We start from the raw sequence: 27,753 nt of genomic DNA, 5'->3' as shown, positions 1-27,753 counted from the left end.
TTGGCAGTTATGTTGAGTCTAGATGAACCCAGCCGTTTATCCCAAGATACTATGAAAAAGTATTTCATTGCTTCTGTTTTTTGCACGTCTCACATTGTTTTAGGTGCATTAAATTTGAGAGTTGGGACAGTGTGGCAACCGAGCAGTCAGTGCGCTTGTTAGCAGAAGGTTCCTGGTTCAAGACCACCCCTGCCCTTTCTCCATGTGATGTGGAGTTGTGTCAGGAAGGGCATTTGGTGTAAAACCTGCAGTGGTGGGCACAGTTCCGTGAATCTACTAACTGCTAATTATCAAAGATAATGTTTTCATTATCGGATTAGCTTTTCAGATATCTTTGACACCATTATCGGACCAGTTATCTTCCTATAAGTTTTGGTCTGATCATTTTTAGACCACTAACATATTTTGGAGATGCAGGAAACAAAGTTTAACAGTTACAAACATTTATGAAGTCTAAAATCAGTTGAGTACGTACCTGTTAAATGTTTTATAGCAGATGCGCAGTTCTGTCCTCTGTAAATAAAGGAGAGCTGGGTCCAGAAGAAACCAGCTCTATTCTCTGTAAACAGAGGAGAGCTGGTTTCAGAAGAAACTGCTCTATCCTCTGCAGGCAAAGGAGAACTGGTCACAGAAAAGATAAGAAAAGAAAAAAAAAAAAGCTAATTTCTTTTGACTCCATACTAGTATGCTGGCAATATCACCCAAGTCATCTAGAGGCATATAGTTTTAACTTGTGGTTAAAATTTTAACCAAACTAATTTCGGACAAGTTATTTAAATTAATGTCACGTCTGAAGTTTTATAAACTGAAAATATCAGATATATATTTTAGTTTTAAAGTAGACCTGCATTGAAATAAATGCAGTCAGATCTTTGGACCAAAAAATGACTTACATTTACACATAAGATCCTTCTGAATGTAGTAAAGTAAATCTGGAAGCCCAGATCTGTCATTCAATGGAGAAATCTTCATTTAAAAATGACAAATTTACAGCTAACATTTAGCCCTCCGCAAAACTGTCCCTCTCATCATGGACGCTGCCAAGACGTCACGGAGAAGACCCTCTCTCCCAGCATGCATTGCGTGCCAACTGTAATTTGTGGATTTACGTCAGTTTGCATCTGCACCTTTTTCTTGTCTTATATGGAAGGATCTACTTTTTTTAAAACTTCATAGTCTTGCGGCACGTTTGGTGAGTACACATTTCTTTTATTTGTGCTTGAAATTATTTTGGGGGACTTTTTCATACGCCCGTTTGATTGAGTGGTGTCGCAATGAAAATCTACTGTCTTTCGCCTCCGGTACCATCGCGGGATATGGAGGCGAGACCCGCAAAGAATCCCAGTCATTAAAAATATATAAACCTCTCTCAGCGTCCATGGAGCTCTGGGGCTCCGATTGCCGAGACGTGCGGTGCTGTGGATTTTGCCGCAAGAAGTCTGTCCTTGCAGCAACAGGTGTACCGGCCGCTTCGCATTAAAACAGCGAGCGTAATCTCAGGACTTGTGCCAAGTGTGCTGCAGCTCCATTCAGTAGACAGAGAGGTGATGCCGGTGTTGTGCGCTGAATCTGGCACAACACCGGCTGCAAAGCAGACACGGGCGGTGTGAGTGGCCCACGTCGGCGGTTAACGAGCTCGTTAACGAGCCCGCAGACTTAATAAGCGCAGCGGAGGCAAAGAGCGGGAGAGGAAGAATGGCGCCCGCTGTCGATGTCATTGCTGATCTGATCCCCGGATCTGAGCAAGCAGAGCTGTGTCTCACATTCATTGCAGCTTACTTTTGGATGTTGAAACCAGGACGTGTATAAGTAACATTACTAACAGATAAAATCAATTTCAATGCGGGATTGGACTAAAGGCGGGAGCACGTCGTCTTGTCCCTGACGTCATGGAAATGATACGGCTATACAAACTGTTTTCACAGAGGGCTAAATTTTAGCTGCAAATTTGTCATTTTTAAATGAGGATTTCTCCACTGAATTACAAATTTGGTCTTACAGATTTACTTTACTGCATTCACAAGGGTCTTATAAATACATATCAGCTATTTCTTTCTGAAATCTGACCACATTTATTTCAGTGCAGGTCTAATTTAAAGTAATGCACTAATTTTGAAGGTTTTAGTGTGGACATGCTGTGTCAGGTGCATTATGGGTAATCTCAGTACATTCACGACAGAAGAAATGCATTTGAGACGCTCTGATCAGGCTCCACATGGACAACAGCATTAAACTCTTTGTATGTTGTGCCCAAAACTCTCGTGAATATATTCTCTGCGTTTATAGACGTTGTTATTGTGTTTGTTTTATGTAAAAATGCCAGGAGAAGCCCAGGTTGCTTCTCCATTATTTTCAATTGGAATCATTACAATTGATTCCTGTTTGCTATTAGAGTCCTGCTTATGTCAAACGCTGTCTGTCGTCTTTGTTCCAGAGTAATATATACAGGATGTCTGAAATTCAGTTTGCGTTTATTAAATTCCATGCATCTTAAACGTAGCAGACACGGATTATCTGGAATTTTGTTTTGGCAAGTTTTCATGTTCTCTACTGCCATCTACTGGCCAGTAGTGTTCATGGCAGTATCGCCCTAAGTACTGAGTGTCTTGGGCACCAGTAGATGGCAGCGTTCTGTTTATTTTGACACCGTTTATATGAGATGGTTATCTAATTACACCTTGGCTTTTTTTTTTTTTTTTGCAAATGCTTTTTTTTTCAAATAAAAATGGTGTTTACATATAGATTTATATGTAAACACCAACACAACACCTCACATTAACGTGTGGTTTTTACCTGGAATGAATGAGTCAACCAATCGGTGTTAGTGGAGGCACATCTTACCCATAATCCCTTTGTTATTTGTCTATGTTTGTATCAGACTTCAGAAATAGTGCTTATTCAACATTAAAGATATATGTTATAGTGTAACAAATTACAGAATTGACATTAATGGAGTTATTCTATCGGTATTAATTTTATTCATAAATCAAACCATAAGTCAGCACTGCTTATTTTCCAAGACCTCTGCCTCACGGCAACACTGTTATTGGGTAGCAGAGTTGAGCTCACTGCGCCTCTCAACTGCTTCTTTGCTGGAAGTTATGTAGTAAACAGGAGCTTCATCAGTGGGCAGGGCGTTCAAAGACAGAAGTGCTGACTCATTGTTGGGTCTGTGGTGGCCTTAGATGCTACAAAGTCAAAGTCAGCTTTATTGTCAAATATGCTATACATGCAACAAACAGCACAGATGGTAGCATGTTAGCCATGCTAGCTGGATAGCATGGTCCGGGACGCTGTCATTGAGCCATGTTTCCACAAAAACAAGGACACAGCACTCACCCACAGTCTTGGAAGATGTCGAAGGTAAACGAATATGGTCCAGTTTATTGTCCAGCGAGTGTACGTTGGCCAGGGTGATGGAAGGGATAGCCGGCCGGTAAAGTCTGGCGGCTAACCTAGACCCGGATACGTCCACGCTTACCCCTTCTTCTGCTTCCTCGCCGGTCCCGCCCGTGGCACCTCCACTGTGGGCTGGATGCAGGAGTGGCGGTCGGGGATTGAAGGGCCTCTGGCGTAACTGTCCTCACGTAGCTTTTCCCACGTCCGCTGAAGTTAAGTCTGTGATTTTGTCCGTATTTCTGCAGATGTCGAGCAGAAACTCCCGGGGATAAGTGCGCCTTGAGATGTGAGGGCGCGACGAGTACGGTGATGAACAGACACACACTGTTTGTAAACATAAAAAACATGAAAAACACCATGGTTGGGAGTGAGAGGAGCCACTGCGTGTCCACGGTGCTGCCATATCAGAAAGAATATGGTGTTTAAAACTCAAGATCAGCTTGTGTGTAGTTGCAAGTGTACCGGAGACAATACTGGAAGTTATCTGTTAGCTGTAGCTTCCGAATACTTTTGGGTGGTTGGTCGGTTTAGCTTTATTACAAGATAACTTTTCAGTTTGCTGATTATCTGTTAATGAAGCTAACTTTTTGGTTAGCTGTGCCTACCACTGAAACCTGTGTCAAATCAACATGCAGATCCATATCATAGCTTCTGTACCAACCCCACAGGAAAAAGGGAGAAAGCAGAACTGACAGAATGTACTATTAAATTAAGAGCTGATATTAAAAAGCAGCACCAGATAATCGGGACTTACAGTTTATCCAATTAGAACTCAGGCGGCGGGTCAGGCAGACTTACAGTTCCTCAGAAACACTTCTCAGTAATTTACACTGTGCTACAAAGTGCTGACAGTTGTGCACCCCCCCCCCCCCCCCCTCTTTTTATAGCCTGGGCATGCAATGTATTACAGTTGTATGCTAAAGTTTGGGCACCTCTGATAATTTTCATGATTTTCCTTTATAAATCATTGGTTGTCTAGATCAGAAATTTCAGTTAAATATATCATATAGCAGATGAACACACTCATATTTGAGAAGTGAAATGAAGTTTTTAGTATTTCCAGAAAGTGTGCAACAATTTAAACAAAATTGGGCAGGTGCATAAATTTGGGCACCCTTGTCATTTTGATTTGAATACATTTAGCACTAATTATTGGAACACAAAACTGGTTTGGTAAGCTCCTTGACTGTTGACCTCCTTACACAGGTGAATCCAATCCTGAGAAAGGGTATTTAAGGTGACCATTTACAAATGTTTTCCTCTTTGCGTCTCTTCTAATGAGTGGCAACATGGGACCCTCTAAACAACTCTCAAATGACCTGAAAACAAAGATTGTTCAACATCATGGTTTAGGGGAAGGATACAAAAAGCTATCTCAGAGATTTCAGCTGTCAGTTTCCACTGTGAGGAACATAGTGAGGAAATGGAAGACCACAGGCACAGTACTAGTTAAGGCCTGAAGTGGCAGTCCAAGAAAAATCTTAGATAAGCTGAAGCGAAGGATGGTGAGAACAGTCATAGTCAACCCACAGACCTGCTCCAAAGACCTACAACATAATCTTGCTGCAGAGAGTGTCTCTGTGCTTCGTCCAACTATACAACACACTTTGCACAAGGAGATGCTGTAATGCAGAGGAATCCTTTTCTGCGTACACACCACAACCAGAGTCGCTTGAGGTATGCTAAAACACATTTGGACAAGCCAGCTTCATTTTGAAATAAGGTGCTGTGGACTGACGAAACTAAAATTGAGTTATTTGGACATAACAAGGGGCGGTATGCATGGCTGAAAAAGAACACAGCATTGCAAGAAAAACACTTGCTACCTATAGTAAAATTTGGAGGTGGTTCCATCATGCTGTGTGGCTGTGTGGCCAGTGCAGGCACTGGGAATCTTGTTAAAGTTGAGGGTCACATGGATTCCAGTCAATATCAGCAGATTCTTGAGAACAATGTTCATGAATCAGTGACAAAGTTGAAGTTGCACCAGTGCTGGATCTTAAAACAAGACAACAACCCTAAACACTGCTCAAAATCTACTAAGGCATTCATGCAGAGGAACAAATACAACGTTCTGGAATGGCCATCTCAGTCCCCAGACCTGAATATTACTGAAAATCTGTGGTGTGATTTTAAGCTTGCTGTCCATGCTCAGAAACCAACAAACCTGACTGAACTGGAGATGTGTTACAAAGTAGAATAGTCCAAAATACCTTCATCCAGAATCCAGACTCTCATTGGAAGCGTTTAGAGGCTGTTATTTCTGCAAAAGGAGGATCTACTAAATATGGACAGATTTTTGTCCTGTTGGGGTGCCCAAATGTTGCACCTGCCTAATTTTGTTTAAAGAATTTTGCACTATTCTGTAAATCCTATAAACTTCATTTCACTTCTCAAATATCACTGTTTGTCTGCTATATGATATATTTAACTGAAATTGCTGATCCAAACAACCAATGATTTATAAAGGAAAATCATGGAAATCATCAGGGGTGCCCAAACTTTCATTTATTATATTCATCACTTCTAATCATTTTATATCAAGTTGCACAGTCATGTTCACAGTCAGTTTGGAGTTTCTTATTGATCTAACCTGTCATGTCTTTGGAAGCAGGAGGAAGCTTGAACACCAGGAGGAAACCCACACGACATGGACACTTCACACAGAAAAGGACAGATGGGAAGTGAGCACAGGACCTTGTTAGGTCGGCAGCCTAGAGCATTTGGTCAAACAACGAGGTACCAATATCTGAGGTCGGATCTTGTACTTTGTGTTATATGACATGCAGAAATTAGGTATCAAAGGGTTGTGGTATCATCTGTTGGTGGCAAATACCAGAAAAAAAGGTTCAATTTGGGGGTGTCTGGAGTGGCCCAATGCAACACAGAACCTTGCAACAGAAGTTGATTTGATGCGATACTTCAATGTTAACCAAGCCTTTATTTTAGGACTCTTTAGGGGTGGTCTGCATCCCAATGCAGAGGACAAAATGTCAGCAATGGACAATCTAAATATTATATTCATTTGGTGCAGCTTTTTTTGTGGTACTTTTGAAGTTTAATCTAGCCAAATTTTACCATTGGCAGAAAAAGGGTTCATTTTTGCGGGTGTCTGGCAGGGCCAATGCAGCAGAAATTTTGTCTGGCGTTGCTCATTATACATTTAGTACATAATGAAGATTCATACAAACATGGTTTCATGTGGTACCTTGAATGTTTAACCAAGCCCAATTCTGGGACCCTTTAGGGTGTCTGGCACCCCACTTGCAGAGGGCAAAATGTCTGGCAAGGGCTGTTTCAATGACTGTGTACTATGCCGGTTCAGACTACATCTGTATTTTGTGGTACCTCCTTTGTTTGATCCAGCGCATTTTTTGACCCCCTATTTGGGGTCCTAGGGGTCAGTCGCAGCAGGGGGTCCCCGGCAGACATTCATTTCTGCATGTCGTATAACACATAGTACAAGATCCTGACCTCGGATATTGGTACCTCATTCGTTTGACCAAAATGCTCTGGGCTGCTGCTCTATGTTGTTGTGAGGCAGCAGTGCTAACCACTAATCCATCGTGCCACCCAAGTCGCGTTATGCATTTAGCAAATCTTTACTGTTAAAAATAATTGCAGTTATTAAGTTGTTACTGTGACTTTTCATTGGTGTCGGTGCTTATATTTGGATGCATGCATGAAGCAACTGAGTGTCTATGAAAGCAAAGCATGAAACAACTACTGCTGTTATTCATATATGGCTTTTTCATGCAAAATGCTCACGAGTCCCCTCATCCTACATCTAATCAGCACCACTGACCACTCGGATTAGGACACTGTTTTTTCTCTTGCAAGATGCCTTTGGATATTCCATCCATCCTCCCTTTTCTATACCCACTTTGTCCAATCAAGGGTCTCAGGGCTGCTAGTGTCTATCCCAGCAGTCATAGGACTTGAGGCAGGGTACACCCTGGACAGGATGCAAGTCTATTGCAGGGCCACTTATAGACAGATTGACTCATTCACACTTGCACATAGACCTACATTACGTTTAGAGTCACCAATTCACTGAACCTGCATGTCTTTGGATGTGAGAGGAAGCCGGAGCACCTGGAGGCAACCCACACAAAATCCACATAGAATGAACCAAGTGGAAGTCCTTTGGACCTGTTTTTTTAGGGGGGAGGGGGTTGTCTTTGAAAATGATGCATGTGCAAATTTTAGGAGGAAACAATCATGGCACCAGTTCCACATATTATCAAGTGCAACCAAAAAAACAAATGATTTAGTTTCTCTCTCTCTCTCTCTCTCTCTCTCTCTCTCTGCAGTGCACTTCTGTTTAATGTACATTTGTGCTCAAACATTTACATACCTTGGCAGAATTTTTTGCTTTTTTGGCCATTTTTCAGAGAATATGAATGATAGCAAAAACTTTTTTTCACTCATGGTTAGTGGTTGGGTGAAGCCATTTATTGTCAACAACTGTGTTTGCTCTCTTTAAATCATAATGACAACAGAAACTACCCAAATGACCCTGATCAAAAGTTTACATACCCCTGTTCTTAATACCGTGTATTGCCCCCTTTAACATCAGTGACAGCTTAGAGTCTTTTGTGGTAGTTGTGGACGAGGCTCTCTGATGGTAAAGCTGCCACTGAGGAGAATTTTCTTAAAAAGAAGACCTGAAAGTTTAGCTACAATTTGCCCGAAGGTACATCTTAGATGCAAGCTTAGATTTGATCTGTTTTGATGAAAGAAAATCCTTCTCCCGTCTATGTTTCTTTGTTATCATTCATATTCTTTGAAAAATGGCCAAAAAAACAAAAATTCTGCCAGGGTGTGTAAACGTTTGAGCACAACCGTAGTAAAAATGTTTGCAGTGGGGATTAACCTTAATCAGGCAGTTGCATGGCATATGTTCTATATATTATTACATGAAAAAAGAATTTATGTATTTGTTTGTTAAACCTGTCAGCATATAAATTTGACTAATTTTATACGATGAATAACTGAGACAACCATATTGTGCTTATTCACTGATCTTTCCTTTCATTTCTCTCTGTCTCTGATATCTAATAAAAAACAAACCACTCTTAAAAGTCCATTTAAAATCTTGAGAAGTTGCTCCAAATATCTAAACATTCGGACATTCTGCACATCTTAAACAGTTCTCTGTTAATGAATGCATTTTTCACGATGTAACTACATTTGCTAACTTTGTTGCCAGAACATAATCTTTACAAATGCGATTGCTTGGTGAGACTTGTGCATCATAAACCAGCACATTTTTCTGTGACCTCTTTTCCATTCTCTCTTCCCTTGGTTTTGATGTTTCTCCTCCTCCCTCTCCCTCTCTCTCTCTCTTGCTGTGCCCTCTTTTCTGTGTAAGTAAACACACCACTTGATCCATCGTGTTTCTCCTCAAAAAGACACACACACATGCAAATCGCAGTTACAAAAATCCAAAACCTTTTTTTTTTTGAAGAATGTTGTTTCCATTAGTTTCCTCCAGTGTAACAGTTGATATTAAATGACCTTAAATGTAACAATATTTTGCCATCAATGTGTATATTTATGAGCTGAGACTGAGCCCTTCATATATACATGGGAGTAGGTCCTCTCGTGGAGGCTGCTTGTTGCACGGCCATGTTGATGTAGTACTCCAAAAGAGATGTAGTACTTATTCCACCTTTCACAGTTTGCAGCTATGCTGGTCTCTAGTTGTTATTGCAGGCTAACAAGTTTGGAACCCTCATTTTTGTGAACTAGAGGATCATATATGTTGCTTATTACAAGAGAAGACAAGGAAGCGTGAATCCCCGGCATCAAAGAAGCGAAAACATGAAGGGAAACAACCTCATGATGAGAAACAGCATAGTACAATCTATAACCTCACCACTAGATGACACAAAACCAACAAACTATAACTTTAAAAATAAAATACAAGTAAATTCTATTGGGGGCAGTATGGTAGTTAGCACTGTTGCCTCTCAGGAAGAAAGTCATGGGATCGATTCCCGCCTGTGGCCTTTCTGTGTGGATTTTGCATGTTCTCCCCATGTTTGCATGGGTTCCCTCTGGGTGCTTCGGCTTCCTCCCACATCCAACAACATGCAGGTTAGATGGATTGGAAACTTTAAATTGTCAGTAGGTGTGCGTGTGGGTGTGAATGTGTTTGTTTGTCTGTATTTGGCCCTGTCACGGACTGACGTCCTGTCCAGGTTGCACCCTGCCTCGAGCCCATGACTGCTGGGAGAGGCTCCCTGTGACCCTTAATTGGTTGAAGGTGAGTGAGTGTGTAAACTATATTGGAAAACTAGAAAATGTCACATGAAAGCATTTTAAATCTGAATTTTTTGTGAGAAACGCCTAACCATCTAAATAAGAATATGCCAGGTTCTAACCCACCTAGCTTCTGAAAGGAATGACAGGTAACAACATTTTATTCCTGTTACACCCAAAACACACACATGATTAATTAACCTTCTGGGGTCCAAGGGCATTTTTTGGACAGTTCACTTGCCTGGCATAAATGTTTTATTATTGCTGTTAACAGCTCTCCCTGCATCCCACAATCAAGTTTTATGTCTCTTTTTTTCAGGACAACCTGTTCTTTCATAATATATATGCTTTTGTTGTGTTTTATAAGTGTAATAAAGGTTTACAATCAGAAATAACAAAGGAAAAAGTAAAGCGGAAAATAATTTTCCACACACATTTATTCAAAACACACAGCAAACTATAATAAACAACTGTTTTGACACTTTATAAAGGTAATTTGAGGTCTTGCGTGAAAGACTGTACAACAAAAAAGTTAAAACAATAAACAAATGCACATTTTGAACAATATATACAAAATGGTCTATGCGTTTTGTTTGTCTTCAACTCAAAGCAATTTCTCTCTGCTATTACACAAAGGTCATATCACAAATTTCTATTTTTAATGTGTTTTGAGTCTTCTGTCCGACTCTGCAAGCAGCTTTCATTTCACACTGGTTCCTTAAGCCCCTTTCACACCGGGGCCGCTCCCAGTTGCTTCCTGTTGTGTTATGATGACGCAGGAATTTCTGCGTCAGGTGCGCACAGCAGGGGGCAGAGAGGAGGTGAGAACGCAGCCTGCAGGTTCTCTGCGCAGAGAAGTCAGAGTGCACAGTTTGGCTGCAGCCAGACTGTGCACTCTGACTTCTCTTCTAGTTTATATTTGTTCTTGTGCTGAGCTGCAGGTCTGCGTCTGACTTCTGTTATAGTTTATCTTTCCTCCTGTGACCACAAGATGCGTGCGTGCGCACGAACGAACCGTCCGTGAGTAAATCTGGAGATGTCTGGAGTTATAGTTGATGTGGACATATCCTATCTCTGGCAATCAGTCTGTGAGCAGGACATATGTCCTTTTTTTGCCCTTTTTTTAACAGTGATGAGAAAGTTTGAGGGGAGAACAAGGAACTAACTGCCTGCAACCAGACAGTTTTTTTTTCTTTCTTTTAATTGTTCACATGTGCGAGCATGAACAATCGTCCGTGAGTGGACTGGAGATGTCCGGACTTTTACTGGATGTCTCTGGCAATCAGTCTGTGAGCAGGACTTTTATAGATTTTATTTAAACACATTTGTGAGAGAAGAAGCTGCAGCTGCTTCACAGTGCCTCTCTTCACCAGACAGCTCCACACAGAGAAGGAGCTGCAGCTCATCATAAAATTGGCAACTGACTAACGTTGTCTTGTGAGGGTGTGGCTTCCAGTCACGCTGAGTACCGTCCTGTTGCTCTGACGTGCACTGAAACCACTTAATGCTGCATCGAACAGAGGACGCAAAAAAAATTAAACATGTTTAATTTTTGTTTGCGCCCCTCGCGCTGTTGTGGCACCGAGCTGCATCGTCTCGGCACCAGGTTGCTTCCACGCCACGTCGTCATAACGCCGCACGACGCAACTGGGAGCAACCCTGGTGTGAAAGGGGCTTTACACTCTGAGGAGCGGCCCCTCTCCCTCAACTCATTGATGTGGTAAACAGTGCTTTACGCCAGAGGGAGAGAGCCACAGAGTAATCCAGTAACATTCAAATGCAAATTAGTGGAGCAATCCTGATAGTTACTCTTTGTTTGAGCACGTGAGATTGTCATGCGAGGCTCTCCATCTTATCCCACTTTCGCTGTGCGTAATGGCGCAGGGCACATTGGAGGCGTTAGGGGGCTATTCAAACGGGCCAACTAGTAAGATATCATTTCTGAAAACGATCTTTGGTTTATCACATGAGGTAAATCTGCCCTACGATTGGATTTTGGAAAACCATGTGACGGTGAACCAATTCCGATTGGACACTCGCATTGCACACATCATCACACAGCTTCTATGAGGAGTTCAAAGATGGCCAATGGTGGATTGAAAGTCCGGGGAGTTAACTTTTCAGCAAAAAAAGTATGTTTCTATCTCATATCATTAAAAAGTTATTTATAATTTAGTAAAGCTTGGTCCCAGCTGTCGTATACGATGACGTCAGCCCCAGAGGGTTAACAGACTAAATGCACGCCTGACTCTGCAGTCGGATTTTGTGTTGTGTAAAAACCAAAGTGGAGTTGAACATGCTTCAAATGCAACTGCGTTGTGTGCTTTAGACCATGTGGTGTAGCTTGTCAAGATAGGTCCCCTAGTGTTCGTAATTTGTGTTCATAAATCCATTCTGTGATTTCTCTGTTAGATATCTGTGCATCACCAACAGCGTGTAAGAGTAAGAATGGCAACCTTGTCACTCAGCCAACTATCTTCATCCAACTGTAACAACATCTACCACCCTGAATCCAACTACTACCCGTACACTGGTTCACCAAAAGGTCTGTCCCTCTCATACATGCAGCAGTTTTCCACACATACAAATATTTTAGGCACTTTGTCAAACGTTTAGGCTACCTAAAACCTTTATACAGTGCTGTAGATGTCACACACACATTACTGGAAGCTAATTGTTCATTAAGTGCACAAATCAATCAATCAATCAACTTTTTTCCTTGTATAGCGCCAAATCACAACAAACAGTTGCCCAAGGTGCTCCACATTGCAAGGCAAGGCCATACAATAATATGAAACACAGTCTACGGTCTAAAGCAACATAACCAGGGATGGTCCAGGGTCACCCGATCCAGCCCTAACTATAAGCCTAGCGAAAAGGAAAGTTTTAAGCCTAATCTTAAAAGCAGAGGGTATCTGTCTCCCTGATCCGAATTGGGAGCTGGTTCCACAGGAAGGAGCCAGAAAGCTGAAGGCTCTGCCTCCCATTCCACTCCTACAAACCCTAGGAACTACAGTAAGCCCGCAGTCTGAGAGCGAAGCGCTCTAATGGGGTAATATGGTAACTACGAGTCCCTAAGATAAGATGGGACCTGATTATTCAAAACCTTATAAGTAAGAAGAAGAATTTAAATTCTATTCTAGCATTAACAGGAAGCCAATGAAGGGAGGCCAACACGGGTGAGATATGCTCTCTCCTGCTAGTCCCCGTCAGTACTCTAGCTGCAGCATTCTGAACCAACTGAGGCTTTTTAGGGAACTTTTAGGACAACCTGATAATAATGAATTACAATAGTCCAGCCTAGAGGAAATAAATGCATGAATTAGTCTTTTCAGCATCACTCTGAGACAAGACCTTTCTGATTTTAGAGATATTGCGTAAATGCAAAAAGGCATCCTACATATTTGTTTAATATGCGCTTTGAATGACATATCCTGATCAAAAATAACTCCAAGATTTCTCACAGTATTACTAGAGATCAGGGAAATGCCATCCAGAGTAACGATCTGGTTAGACACCATGCTTCTAAGATTTGTGGGGCCAAGTACAATACTTCAGTTTTATCTGAGTTTAAAAGCAGGAAATTAGAGGTCATCCATGTCTTTATGTCTGTAAGACAATCCTGCAGTTTAGCTAATTGGTGCGTATCCTCTGGCTTCATGGATAGATAAAGCTGGGTATCATCTGCGTAACAATGAAAATTTAAGCCATACCGTCTAATAATACTGCCCAAGGGAAGCATGTATAAAGTGAATAAAATTGGTCCTAGCACAGAACCTTGTGGAACTCCATAATTAACTTTAGTCTGTGAAGAAGATTCCCCATTTACATGAACAAACTGTAATCTATTAGACAAATATGATTCAAACCACCGCAGCGCAATGCCTTTAATACCTATGACATGCTCTAATCTCTGTAATAAAATTTTATGGTCAACAGTATCAAAAGCAGCACTGAGGTCCAACAGAACAAGCACAGAGATAAGTCCACTGTCCGAAGCCATAAGAAGATCATTTGTAACCTTCACTAATGCTGTTTCTGTACTATGATGAATTCTAAAACCTGACTGAAACTCTTCAAATAGACCATTCCTCTGGCAGGTGATCAGTTAGCTGTTTTAACAACTACCCTCTCAAGAATCTTTGAGAGAAAAGGAAGGTTGGAGATTGGCCTATAATTAGCTAAGATAGCTGGGTCAAGTGATGGCTTTTTAAGTAATGGTTTAATTACTGCCACCTTAAAGGCCTGTGGTACATAACCAACTAACAAAGATAGATTGATCATATTAAGATTGAAGCATTAAATAATGGTAGGACCTTCCTTGAGCAGCCTGGCAGGAATGGGGTCTAATAAGCATGTTGATGGTTTGGATGAAGTAACTAATGAAAATACTCAGACAGAACAAATCGGAGAGAAAGAGTCTAACCAAATACCGGCATCACTGAAAGCAGCCAAAGATAACGATACATCTTTGGGATGGTTATGAGTATTTTTTCTCTAATAGTCAAAATTTTGTTAGCAAGAAAGTCATGAAGTCATTACTAGGTTAAAGTTAATGGAATACTCAGCTCAATAGAGCTCTGACTCTTTGTCAGCCTGGCTACAGTGCTGAAAGAAACCTGGGGTTGTTCTTATTTTCTTCAATTAGTGATGAGTAGAAAGATGTCCTAGCTTCACGAAGGGCTTTCTTATAGAGCAACAAAACTCTTTTTCCAGGCTAAGTGAAGATCTTCTAAATTAGTGAGACGCCATTTCCTCTCCACTTACGGGTTATCTGCTTTAAGCTACGAGTTTGTGAGTTATACCACGGAGTCAGACACTTCTGATTTAAAGCTCTCTTTTTCAGAGGAGCTACAGCATCCAAAGTTGTCTTCAATGAGGATGTAAAACTATTGACAAGATACTCTAACTCCCTTACAGAGTTTAGGTAGCTACTCTGCTCTGTGTTGGTATATGACATTAGAGAACATAAAGAAGGAATCATATCCTTAAACCTAGTTACAGCGCTTTCTGAAAGACTTCTAGTGTAATGAAACTTATTCCCCACTGCAGGGTAGTCCATCAGGGTAAATGTAAATGTTATTAAAAAATGATCAGACAAAAGGGAGTTTCAGGGAATACTGTTAAGTCTTCTATTTCCATACCATAAGTCAGAACAAGATCTAAAATATGATTAAAGTGGTGGGTGGACTCATTACTTTTTGAGCAAAGCCGATAGAGTCTAATAATAGATTAATGCAGTGTTGAGGCTGTCATTCTCAGGCATCTGTGTGGATTTAAAATCGCCCACTATAATTATCTTATCTGAGCTAAGCACTAAGTCAGACAAAAGGTCTGAAAATTCACAGAGAAACTCACAGTAACGACCAGGTGGACGATAGATAATAACAAATAAAACTGTTTTTTGGGACCTTCCAATTTGGATGGACAAGACTAAGAGACAAGCTTCAAATGAATTAAGCTCTGTCTAGGTTTTTGATTAATTAATAAGCTGGAATGGAAGATTGCTGCTAATCCTCCGCCCCGGCCCGTGCTACGAGCATTCTGACAGTAGTGTGACTCGGGGTGTTGACTCATTTAAACTAACATATTCATCCTGCTGTAACCAAGTTTCTGTTAGGCAGAATAAATCAATACGTTGATCAATTATTATATCATTTACCAACAAGGACTTAGAAGAAAGAGACCTAATGTTTAATAGACCACATTTAACTGTTTTAGTCTGTGGTGCAATTGAAGGTGCTATATTATTTTTTCTTTTTGAATTTTTATGCTTAAATAGATTTTGCTAGTTATTGGTGGTCTGGGAGCAGGCACCGTCTCTACGGGGATGGGGTAATAGGGGGATGGCAGGGGGAGAGAAGCTGCAGAGAGGTGTATAAGACCACAGCTCTGCCTCCTGGTCCCAGCGCTAGACAGTCACAGTTTGGAGGATCCCAAAAAATTGGCCAGATTTCTAGAAATGAGAGCTGCTCCCTCTAAAGTGGGATGGATGCCGTCTCTCCTAACAAGACCAGGTTTTCCCCAGAAGCTTTGCCAATTATCAATGAAGCCCACAATGCCACAAATGGCAACATGCTGGCGTTTTGTCTGTGTCACCAAAAGCAGAGCAGGTGTCTGACTCTTTGTCTGTGTCTGTTTCTGTGTAGCCTATGTGCACACAATATCCTCACAAAGACTTTGTGTATCAAAGTCAAAGTTGGTACACAAGATCACCTCACTGAGGTCTTGGACAGGTTTGGTGTGTTTAAATTCTACTTAACATCAACAGGGGAAAGAGTCTCTGACACCTTGTGTTCACAATATCTTGTCAAAGACTTAATCTGTCAAGGAGAACCTGGTGCAGAAGGTCACAAGTATTACAGTAGGCACATGTCAGTTCCAATTACAGCCAACAGGGGCCTGTGTCTTAGAAACCTTGTGTGCAAATTATCTTGTAAAATTTGTATATCAATTTGTATATCTTGGTCCCAAGGTCACCTCACTAAGAATCTAGAAGAGTCTCAGAAACCTACAGTTGTGCTCAAAAGTTTCCATACCCTGGCAGAATTTTGTGGGGGTTTTTTTTGGGCCATTTTTAAGAGAATATGAATGACAACACAAAAACCTTTTTTTCACTCATAGCTGGTGGTTGGGTGAAGCCATTTATTGTCAAACAACTGTGTTTCCTCTTTTTAAATCAAAATGACAAGAGAAGTACCCAAATGAACCTGATCCAAAATTTACATACCCCTGTTCTTAATACTAAATATTGCCCCCTTTAACATCAGTGACAGCTTGGAGTCTTTTGTGGTAGTTGTGGACGAGGCCCTCTGATGGTAAAGCTGCCACTGAATATGTTTTGGACTTATTTACATTAATTACAAGAAATGCAAACAGTATGGCACTCTATGGTAAATCTGCATGGAGTAGACAGTTCTCAAAAACTGAGTGACTGTGCAGAAGGAGAAGAGTGAGGAAAGCCATCAAGACACCAGACAACCCAGGAGAAGTTATGGGCTTATGTGGCTGTGATTGGAGAAATTGTGCACAGTGCAAGCTTTGCATTTTGCATCACTACTCTTAGCTTCATAGTGGAGTAGAGCAGAGAAGGATTTTCTTTCACCAAAACAGATCACATCCAGGCTTGCACCTCAGATGTACCTTCTGGCAATTTGTAGCTAAACTTTCAGGTCTTCTTTTTAAGACAGTCCTCTTCTATACCACTCCATCATGAAGATGGATAACTGGTGATACAAAAACTTTTGAGCACAACTATATACAATATCTTGACAAAGACGTCTTGTATCAAAGCAACTCCTGGTTCACAAAGTCACCTCACAAAGCTCTCAGACAAGTTTAGCTTTGGATGTGTTTTGATTAATATTGTAAGCACCAGGGGGAGAGCATTTCTGAAACATTGTGTACACAATAACTTCATAAGACATCACCTATCAAGGTGAAAGTTGGTACACAAGGTCACCTCACTAGAACTTGAACGAGTTTAATGTTGGTAGTATTTTGATTCTAATTGTAGCATCCAGTGGGCCCAGCCTTGGACACATCATGTATGTATATCTCATCAAAGACTTTGTCATTCGGACAACTTCAACACTGAGTGTGGTCCAATTGTAACTACACCCACTGAGAAGCAGCGACTCTGAAACCTTGTGTGTGCGATGTCTTGACAAAGAGTTTTGTATGTCAGGGTAAATCATGCTGCACATGGTTACCTCACACACACCTTGGACATGTTGAACATTGGGAGCATTTCAATTCTAATTTTGGCCACCTGACAGTCAGAGGCTCTGAAAATAGTGTATGTGAGAACTCCTGCAGTACTCGCTGCTGGAAATTATACCCTGCCAAGACCTTGCAGAAGTTCAAGGTTGGTCTTGGCGAAGCAGATGAATTATTGTCTATGTCTTTTCTTTTTACTGCTTCTTCACTTTTTTAACCTCCAATTTCTTGATCTCTCCAGGCTCCAGGGTGAGGAGGTTTTCATCTGGAGGGCAGGAGGATGGATGGAATCACAATATAAACAGGGTATAAGAAAAGACACTGATCGATGACAGTTTTAGATCCTTTATGTTTGATCTTTGTTTTATTTCAACTTGGTGCTCACTATCTGTGCACACCGTCATCGTTTCCTTTTGCTCCATCGCATCATCTCTTGTATCCACCAACACATTTTATCTCAATTGCTCCCAAATCTCCCCTGTTCATCTTCTAAGGCCCCTTCACTCATCTTTTCTTTTCTGAAATGATTCCTCCTCCCTGTTTTTCTGCTTTCACTCTGCCTCTCTTCCTCACTTCAGGGGATTGGCAGGATGATCCTGAAGGAGGAGATGAAGGCGCGGTCAGGTTGTCACGACAATGAGCAGTGGGGGAGCCCACGCAATTCTCACTGTAATAGCAAGGAACAGTTGAACAGTTTTGGAAACGGCTCCCTTGATGGCTGTAAGTATGTTCTCTGTATTTTTCACTACGGAAAGCATTTTTGGGCAGTTTTATTTGATTGTAGGGTTGATTTACCTCATTTACTTCACATTATGTGAAATTGAAACCACTGTGCTTTGCATCATTTCCCATCATTATGAGCACAACCCCGTGTGGAGTCATGGTAGCATACAATGCACTTGCTCCTTAATTAGAGAAAAGTACTTATACATTTAATTTATCAACAGCATTGAATGGGCTTTCTATTTGTTTTGGTAGCTTGTAGTGCAACAAACAGGCACAGCCATCTCATGAGTCATGCTGACATCTCAGCACATTTTTCTGAGCACTTTCATGGACTGTTGCATAACATAAAACAGTCAAATATTTTATCATCGAGGACTCTGTAAAGGTATTAGGTTTTAGACACCCAAAATTCTAATTACAATGTAGTGTTTTGCCGTGTGATTGATTTATTAATTGATTGATGTATTTTTGTTTTTTTTTTCATTCATTTATTCATTTTCTGTCGCTTATCCGGGTCCAGGTCATGGTTGCAGCAGACCAAGCAGCTCAACCCACACTTCCACATCCTCAGCCAAGTTTTTGATTTTTTTATTTGGTTTTGTTTTTAATTTTGTATTTATTTATTTATTAGTAGTAGGTCTCCATCAGTCATGGTCGACTATGGTGTTGCACTCTTGTTGTTGCCTCAGTGTACTTAGTGCATCTTCTGCTGTGGCTGGTCAGGCCGATATGTGACAGACAAATTCTTCCACACTTGGCACATCTGAAGATCATTTCTGGGTTGATGGGTTTATCTTCCCTCTTCCTACTGGAACACTTCCCCTCAGCTTGCCTTGCCAGTTTTTCTTCCCCCTTCATTCAGCCTTTCTTCATGACACTTCTGCACCTGGCACGGTTGTTGGTTGATTCCTCCCAGTACTTGATGTCGATGTCCAGAGCTTTCATGTCTTATTTACAGACATCTATGTAGCACAGTTGTGGACGACCTACAGGCCTTTTCCCAGAGGCCAGTTCACCACAGAGGATATCCTTTGGGATGTGCCCATTCTCCATGCAGTGTACATGTCAAAGCCAGTGTCACCTGTGTTGCCTGAGTAGGATGTACATTGAAGGGAGGCCAGCTTGGGACGGGGCATCGGAATTAGGTATTCTATTCTTCCAGGAAATACCAAGGATGCAGCGGAGACATTGCAGGTGAAAAATGTTCACTTTCTTCTCATGGTTCGCATATGTTGTCCAGGTCTCACTGCCATATAGGAGGATGCTGATAGCGCAATCATTGTACACAGCTGCTTTAGTCTTGATGGAGAGTTTCTTGTTTTTCCACACGTAATGTTAGTCATGAGAATGTAGATACAGCTTTTCAAATATACTTCTCAACTGTTCAGCCTCCAGGGAAAGAGTACCACCTGTAACCGTGGATCCTAGGTAGGTGAATTGGTGGACGACTTCCAGGACTTAGTGGTTCATGCTTATGGGTGGTGGTGCATCTACGTTCTCTGCCAATACATTGGTCTTCTTAAGTTTATGCTAAGTGTGAAGTCTTTTCTTACCGCTGTTGTCTGTGTGCTTGCTCTAGGGGTTGGCAAGGTTAGACCTTACTCATGTGAAGCACTGTGAGGCAGCTTTGTTGTGATTTGTTGCTATATAAATGAAATTAAATTGGAAATGAATTGAAATTTGCAAGCCTCAACAAATTGATCAATCAGGTGCTGGCAGTGTTGTTCAGTATGACCTGCCACTGCAGCGTCATCTGCAAACAGTAGGGCACTGATGAGTATTTTGCATATTTTAGTCCTGGCATGAAGACGCGCAACATTGAACAATCGTCCATTGGACCTGGCGTGAAGTTGGACTCCTTCAGCTGAGGACCCAAAAGCATGGGCGAGTAGCACGGAGAAGAACATGCCAAATAGAGTTGGGGCGATGGCAGATCCTTGTTTGACTCCGCTAGAAATACTGAAGGATTCTGATGTGCTGCTGTCATATTGGACTGTTTCTTTCATGCCATCATGAAATGACTTGATCATGCTGTGCTTCTTTGGTGAATATCAAATCATCAGAAGGATCTGGAACAGACCAGCCCTACTGACCAAGTCAAATACCTTTGTGAGGTCGATGAAAGCAATGAATGTTTCTCTCTGCACTTCTCTTGAAGATGGTGTAGAGAGAGAAAATTGTGTCCACTGTGGATCACTGGGCCCAGAACCCATACTGCGACTCAGGGTAAACACACTCTGCTAACCTTTGGAGTCTGTCCAGGCAGCCCAGTCTCACGTTTTTTTTTTTTTTCGTGCTTCCGTGACGACATGAGTCAAATTTTCTTGGCGGAGCTTTTTTTAACTCACTATTCCTAACCCTACTCCCACCCCCAACCCTAACCTTAACCATAACCTAATACTACTCCTTCCATAACCACCCCGACCCCCCGCTTCACTTTTAATTTCATGCTGCCATCATGGAATGAATGAGAATTAATTTGTGCTGCTGTGACAAAAATGAGGCGCTTTTCGTCACAATATCACAAACCAATAGATTAATGTATATTTCGTGCTGCTGAAGCACGACTTGTTGTGAGACCAGGTTGGTTCAGGAGGACGCAAGCAGACACCTTGCCAACAATGCTGAGAAGTGATATTCCGCTGTAGTTATTACAGTCACCGTTTTTCTTGTATAATGTGATAATCTTTGCATCGCGCATATCCTGTGGTTAAAGTGTTGAATGACAGGAGGGGATGGACCCGTCAATCTAGTTATCTGTCTGCTATCTATTCACTCACTGCCTTTTACAGGGTAGATGTGTAGGCCTTTCCAAAGCCTGAGAAAAAGTATTTAAATCAATTTCAGTATTTGTTCATTTAGTTTAATTTGTCAGGGAAAATGGTTCAACTGTGAATGATATGAATCTGCTATCTGTTGATATAAATGACTGTAAATTGTATATCATTGAGTTATGGATTGCTGGTTATGGTCGAATGATCTGGGAAAATGTAATTGGCATCTTTTTTGCTGTGTTTTATGATTATATCATTAATTTTACCAAATAACTGCACTATAAAAAAATAATGGTTTATTGCAGTCCGATTTGTATAAAATAGGCTCTAACATGTTGCTGTAAGACTGTGTGGCAGCTGAGATGAGACTTTGAATTTGATCAGGGCATTGTGGTGATGAGATCAGAGGTTAAAGAATGAACCCAGTCATTTTAACCAGAAGTGGTGCAGTTGTGTGTAGCTACGGCTGAGTATGTGCACAGTGGATAAAGTCGCACCTTCTAAATTAACTCCCCCATTGATCAGTTTCCTCATTGCATTCAGGACATGTACGGAGCAGGCAAAGGTGGAATGATGCTGAAAAATACAAGGAAAGCGAGAACTAAAGAAGAGAAAGAGTGTGTTTAGGTGAAGGTCAAATGGAAAAAAAGGAGAGTGTGCTATAAGAGGAGATATGGAGGCAAGTGAGAGAAAGTGAATGAAATACTGTGCAAAAGTGAGCGAGAGAAATGCAGAGAGGGGGAGTAAGGAGTGAAAGCAATTTGGAGCTGTTCAGAGAAGATGTACGAGGTGAAGCCAAGAGGTAAATCAGGGTCAGTGAGAGTGGAAGTGGAATAGAAGTGAGGGTCACACAAAGAGTGGTATGCTGAGTCTTATCTGTGATTATACTGATGGGGGGGGGGGGGGCAGTAGGCATTCAGCTGGACTTCAGTTAAGGTCAGTCCCACAGTGCATCTGGAAAGTATACAGCGCTTCCCTTTTCCACATTTTATGTTACAGCCTTATTCCAAAATGGAGTAAATGCATTTTTGCTCTCAAAATTCTACTCACAACACCCCATAAAGAAAACATGAAAAAAGATTTTTAAATACATTTTTGCAAATTTATTAAAAATAAAAGCTGAGGAATCACATGTACATAAGTATTCACGGCCTTTGCTGAATACTTTCTTGATGCACCTTTGGCGGTAATTACAGCCTCAGGTCTTCTTGAATATGATACCACAAGCTTGCTGAACCTATCTTTGGGATGTTTTACCCATTCCTCTTTGCAGCACCTCTCAAGCTCCATCAGGTTGGACAGCGTCAGTGCACAGCCATTTTTAGATCTCTCCACAGATGTTCAGTCGGATTCAGGACTGGGCTCTGTCTGAACCACTCAAGAGCATTCACAGAGTTGTCCTGAAGCCACTCCTTTGATATCTTGTCTGTGTGCTTAGGGTCGTTGTCCTGCTGAAAGATGAACCGTCAACCCAGTCTGAGGTCAAGAGCGCTCTGGAGCAGGTTTTCACCCAGGATCTCTGTACATTGCTGCATTCATCTTCCCCTCAGTCCTGACTAGTCCCCCAGTTCCTGCCACTGAAAAACATCTCCACATGATGCTGCCACCACCATGCTTCACTGTAGGGATGGTGCGTGGTTTCCTCCAAACATGACCCCTGGCATTCATGCCAAAGAGTTCAATCTTTGTCTCATCAGACCAGAAAATTTTGTTTCTCATGGTCTGAGAGTCCTTCAGGTGCCTTTTGGCAAACCCCAGGTGGGCTGCCATGTGCCTTTTACTAAGGAGTGGCTTCCGTCTGGCCACTCTACCATACAGGCGTGATTGGTGGATTGCTTTAGAGATGGCTTTCCTTCTAGGAGGTTCTCCTCTCTCCACAGAGGAATGCTGGAGCTCTGACAGAGTGACCATCGAGTTCTTGGCCACCTCTCTGACGAAGGCCCTTCTCCCCCAATTGCTTAGTTTAGATGGGCGGGCAGCTCTAGGAAGAGTCCTGGTGGATCCAAACTTCTTCGATTTATAGATGATGAGGCCACTGTGCTCATTGGGACCTTCAAAACAGCAGAAATGTTTCTGTATCCTTCACCAGATTTGTGCCTCGAGACAATCCTCTCTCAGAGGTCTACAGACAATTCCTTTGACTTTATGCTTGGTTTGTACTCTGACGTGCAATGCCAACTGTGGGACCTTATATGTAGACAGGTGTGTGTCTTTCTAAATCATGTCCAATCAACTGAATTTACCTCATGTGGACTCCAATTAAGCTGTAGAAGCATCTGAAGGATGATCAGTGGAAACAGGATGCACCTGAGCTCAGTTCTGAGCTTCATGGCAAAGGCTGTGAATACTTACATACATGTGATTTCGCTTTTTTATTGTAATAAATTTGCAAAAATCTAAAAAAAAAAAAAAAAAAAAAAGTTTCTCATTGTCATTATGGGTTACTGTGTTTGGAATTTTGAGGTAAAAACTGAATTTCATCCATTTTGGAATAAAGCTATAACATAACAAAATGTGGGAAAAGTGAAGCACTGTGAATACTTTCTGGATGCACTGTAAATTAGCATGTCCATCATCTGAAAGCATGGAGAGATGTTTGTGAAACCATAATCACTTCTGAAAATAAAACATTTGGTAGCTCTTACCAGTGGCAGCTCCAAAAGTGTTTTCTTGGTGGGACATGATTATTTAGTGGTGGGTCAAAAGATTTTTAGTAAATGTGCAAACATGCATTTTAATGTGCATTTTATGCATCTACTATGAGGGGTGATTGGAAGGTTTTAAGCCTGACCAAGAAGTAACCACAACTGAATTAATGTAATGCTTTTTTTCCCCAACATAATCCCCATGTAAGTCCACACACTTTTTTTTCCAGTGCTGCTCTAACACCTCAATACTGTTCTCATAGAAGGTCTTATCCATGTGCTCAAGGAAGTCATCACCTGCAGATATGACATCATTATCAGTACTATAATGAGTTCCATCAAGATACCTTTTCATGTTTTGACACAAATGGAAGTCTGAAGGAGAAATTCAGGGGAATAAGGTGGGTGTTCACACATTCATGAATCTGAGCATTGTCCTGGTGAAACAGAACATTCCACACTGTTTCTGCTTTTTTTCAGTTGTTGCAAAAGGGCAGCAGAGATAGTTCACCATTAATATTGCCCTCAGTATCTCAGAAGACAAAGGCCATGACCTTTCCAGTCTCAGCAGGGGAGAACCCATTGCTTCAACTGTTGTTTGGACTCCAGTTCGAATGAAGCACCCAGGTCTTGTCCATCTACCTCAAAAAGCCTAGGATTCTCCCTGGATATCTGGAACCTCATGCATTTCTGATCAGCCGTGAGAAGCCTTGGGACCCATTGTGCTGAAAGTTTTGTCATTCCCAGTTCTTCCATCAGAACAGAATGAACTCTCTCCTGAGAAATGCCTAAAGTACTGACACTCACTTACTCTTCTGTCAATGAGGACCATATCATGGATCTTCTGGATCATATCTGTTGAAGTGGCAGGTCTGCGTTTTCCTAATCTTGCTCCATCTTTGATGCTTGTTCTGCCCTTCTTGTATTTGGCTGACCAGCATTTAACTGCAGCATACAACGTGGCATCCTCTCCTCATGTCATTAGCATGTCCTCATGGATCTTCAATGGAGACATTCCCTTTTTCATGAGATACTGAATCACAGCATACCCACCAACTTTGTCCATCTGACACGCCCCTTCTGACTTCACTGAAACATTGTGTCTGCAACATTGCACTTAATCAGTCAGAATTTCACATATTCTCAAGAGAAAAAGCTAAAGAACCAACCCAGCCTTTATCTGGGTCAGGATCAAGACTTTTCAGTCACCCCTTGTAGATACATGTTGTTTCACACAGACAATACTCAAATGAAAGTACATTCAATGATACTTGTTTAAAATTTACAGTTGTGTCTGAGTTGTGACTCAGAGGCGGACTCATCCATTACCCAGGCCGAAGTCACCGAGGTGGTTAGAAAGCTCCTCGGTGGCAAGGCTCCTGGGGTGGATGAAATCCGTCTTGAGTACCTTAAGTCTCTGGATGTTGTGGGACTGTCTTGGCTGACACGCCTCTGCAACATCGCATGGCGATCGGGGACAGTGCCTCTGGATTGGCAGACCGGTGGTCTGACCGGTGGTGGTCCCTCTGTTTAAGAAGGGGGACCGGAGGGTGTGTTCCAACTATAGGGGGATCACACTCCTCAGCCTCCCCGGTCAATCAATCAATTCAATCAATTTTTTTTTTATATAGCGCCAAATCACAACAAACAGTTGCCCCAAGGCGCTTTATATTGTAAGGCAAGGCCATACAATAATTATGTAAAACCCCAACGGTCAAAACGACCCCCTGTGAGCAAGCACTTGCACTTGGCTACAGTGGGAAGGAAAAACTCCCTTTTAACAAGAAGAAACCTCCAGCAGAACCAGGCTCAGGGAGGGGCAGTCTTCTGCTGGGACTGGTTGGGGCTGAGGGAGAGAACCAGGAAAAAGACATGCTGTGGAGGGGAGCAGAGATCGATCACTAATGATTAAATGCAGAGTGGTGCATACAGAGCAAAAAGAGAAAGAAACAATGCATCATGGGAACCCCCCAGCAGTCTACGTCTATAGCAGCATAACTAAGGGATGGTTCAGGGTCACCTGATCCAGCCCTAACTATAAGCTTTAGCAAAAAGGAAAGTTTTAAGCCTAATCTTAAAAGTAGAGAGGGTGTCTGTCTCCCTGATCTGAATTGGGAGCTGGTTCCACAGGAGAGAAGCCTGAAAGCTGAAGGCTCTGCCTCCCATTCTACTCTTACAAACCCTAGGAACTACAAGTAAGCCTGCAGTCTGAGAGCGAAGCGCTCTATTGGGGTGATATGGTACTACGAGGTCCCTAAGATAAGATGGGACCTGATTATTCAAAACCTTATAAGTAAGAAGAAGAATTTTAAATTCTATTCTAGAATTAACAGGAAGCCAATGAAGAGAGGCCAATATGGGTGAGATATGCTCTCTCCTTCTAGTCCACGTCAGTACTCTAGCTGCAGCATTTTGAATTAACTGAAGGCTTTTTAGGGAACTTTTAGGACAACCTGATAATAATGAATTACAATAGTCCAGCCTAGAGGAAATAAATGCATGAATTAGTTTTTCAGCATCACTCTGAGACAAGACCTTTCTGATTTTAGAGATATTGCGTAAATGCAAAAAAGCAGTCCTACATATTTGTTTAATATGCGCTTTGAATGACATATCCTGATCAAAAATGACTCCAAGATTTCTCACAGTATTACTAGAGGTCAGGGTAATGCCATCCAGAGTAAGGATCTGGTTAGACACCATGTTTCTAAGATTTGTGGGGCCAAGTACAATAACTTCAGTTTTATCTGAGTTTAAAAGCAGGAAATTAGAGGTCATCCATGTCTTTATGTCTGTAAGACAATCCTGCAGTTTAGCTAATTGGTGTGTGTCCTCTGGCTTCATGGATAGATAAAGCTGGGTATCATCTGCGTAACAATGAAAATTTAAGCAATACCGTCTAATAATACTGCCTAAGGGAAGCATGTATAAAGTGAATAAAATTGGTCCTAGCACAGAACCTTGTGGAACTCCATAATTAACTTTAGTCTGTGAAGAAGATTCCCCATTTACATGAACAAATTGTAATCTATTAGACAAATATGATTCAAACGACCGCAGCGCAGTGCCTTTAATACCTATGGCATGCTCTAATCTCTGTAATAAAATTTTATGGTCAACAGTATCAAAAGCAGCACTGAGGTCTAACAGAACAAGCACAGAGATGAGTCCACTGTCCGAGGCCATAAGAAGATCATTTGTAACCTTCACTAATGCTGTTTCTGTACTATGATGAATTCTAAAACCTGACTGAAACTCTTCAAATAGACCATTCCTCTGCAGATGATCAGTTAGCTGTTTTACAACTACCCTTTCAAGAATTTTTGAGAGAAAAGGAAGGTTGGAGATTGGCCTATAATTAGCTAAGATAGCTGGGTCAAGTGATGGCTTTTTAAGTAATGGTTTAATTACTGCCACCTTAAAAGCCTGAGGTACATAGCCAACTAACAAAGATAGATTGATCATATTTAAGATCGAAGCATTAAATAATGGTAGGGCTTCCTTGAGCAGCCTGGTAGGAATGGGGTCTAATAAACATGTTGATGGTTTGGATGAAGTAACTAATGAAAATAACTCAGACAGAACAATCGGAGAGAAAGAGTCTAACCAAATACCGGCATCACTGAAAGCAGCCAAAGATAACGATACGTCTTTGGGATGGTTATGAGTAATTTTTTCTCTAATAGTTAAAATTTTGTTAGCAAAGAAAGTCATGAAGTCATTACTAGTTAAAGTTAATGGAATACTCAGCTCAATAGAGCTCTGACTCTGACTCAGCCTGGCTACAGTGCTGAAAAGAAACCTGGGGTTGTTCTTATTTTCTTCAATTAGTGATGAGTAGAAAGATGTCCTAGCTTTACGGAGGGCTTTTTTATAGAGCAACAGACTCTTTTTCCAGGCTAAGTGAAGATCTTCTAAATTAGTGAGACGCCATTTCCTCTCCAACTTACGGGTTATCTGCTTTAAGCTACGAGTTTGTGAGTTATACCACGGAGTCAGGCACTTCTGATTTAAAGCTCTCTTTTTTAGAGGAGCTACAGCATCCAAAGTTGTCTTCAATGAGGATGTAAAACTATTGACGAGATACTCTATCTCACTTACAGAGTTTAGGTAGCTACTCTGCACTGTGTTGGTATATGGCATTAGAGAACATAAAGAAGGAATCATATCCTTAAACCTAGTTACAGCGCTTTCTGAAAGACTTCTAGTGTAATGAAACTTAT

General features: G+C 41.5%; 1 protein-coding gene across 1 annotated transcript in view; it reads left to right on the top strand.

Moving 5' to 3' along the window:
- The window catches only part of LOC117517176 (actin-binding LIM protein 3-like), a 276,212-nt gene that overhangs the window by 227,858 nt on the left and 20,601 nt on the right, over positions 1-27,753 (top strand). The window contains exons 15-16 of the mRNA XM_034178105.1: positions 17,627-17,691; positions 17,964-18,105. Of these exons, the coding sequence (XP_034033996.1) occupies positions 17,627-17,691; positions 17,964-18,105 (207 nt within the window). The remainder of the gene's footprint in view (positions 1-17,626; positions 17,692-17,963; positions 18,106-27,753) is intronic.

The sequence above is a fragment of the Thalassophryne amazonica genome, chromosome 9 (genome assembly GCF_902500255.1).
Source record: "Thalassophryne amazonica chromosome 9, fThaAma1.1, whole genome shotgun sequence".
Lineage (NCBI taxonomy): Eukaryota > Metazoa > Chordata > Actinopteri > Batrachoidiformes > Batrachoididae > Thalassophryne > Thalassophryne amazonica.
This window is presented reverse-complemented; position numbering and strand designations above follow the sequence as displayed.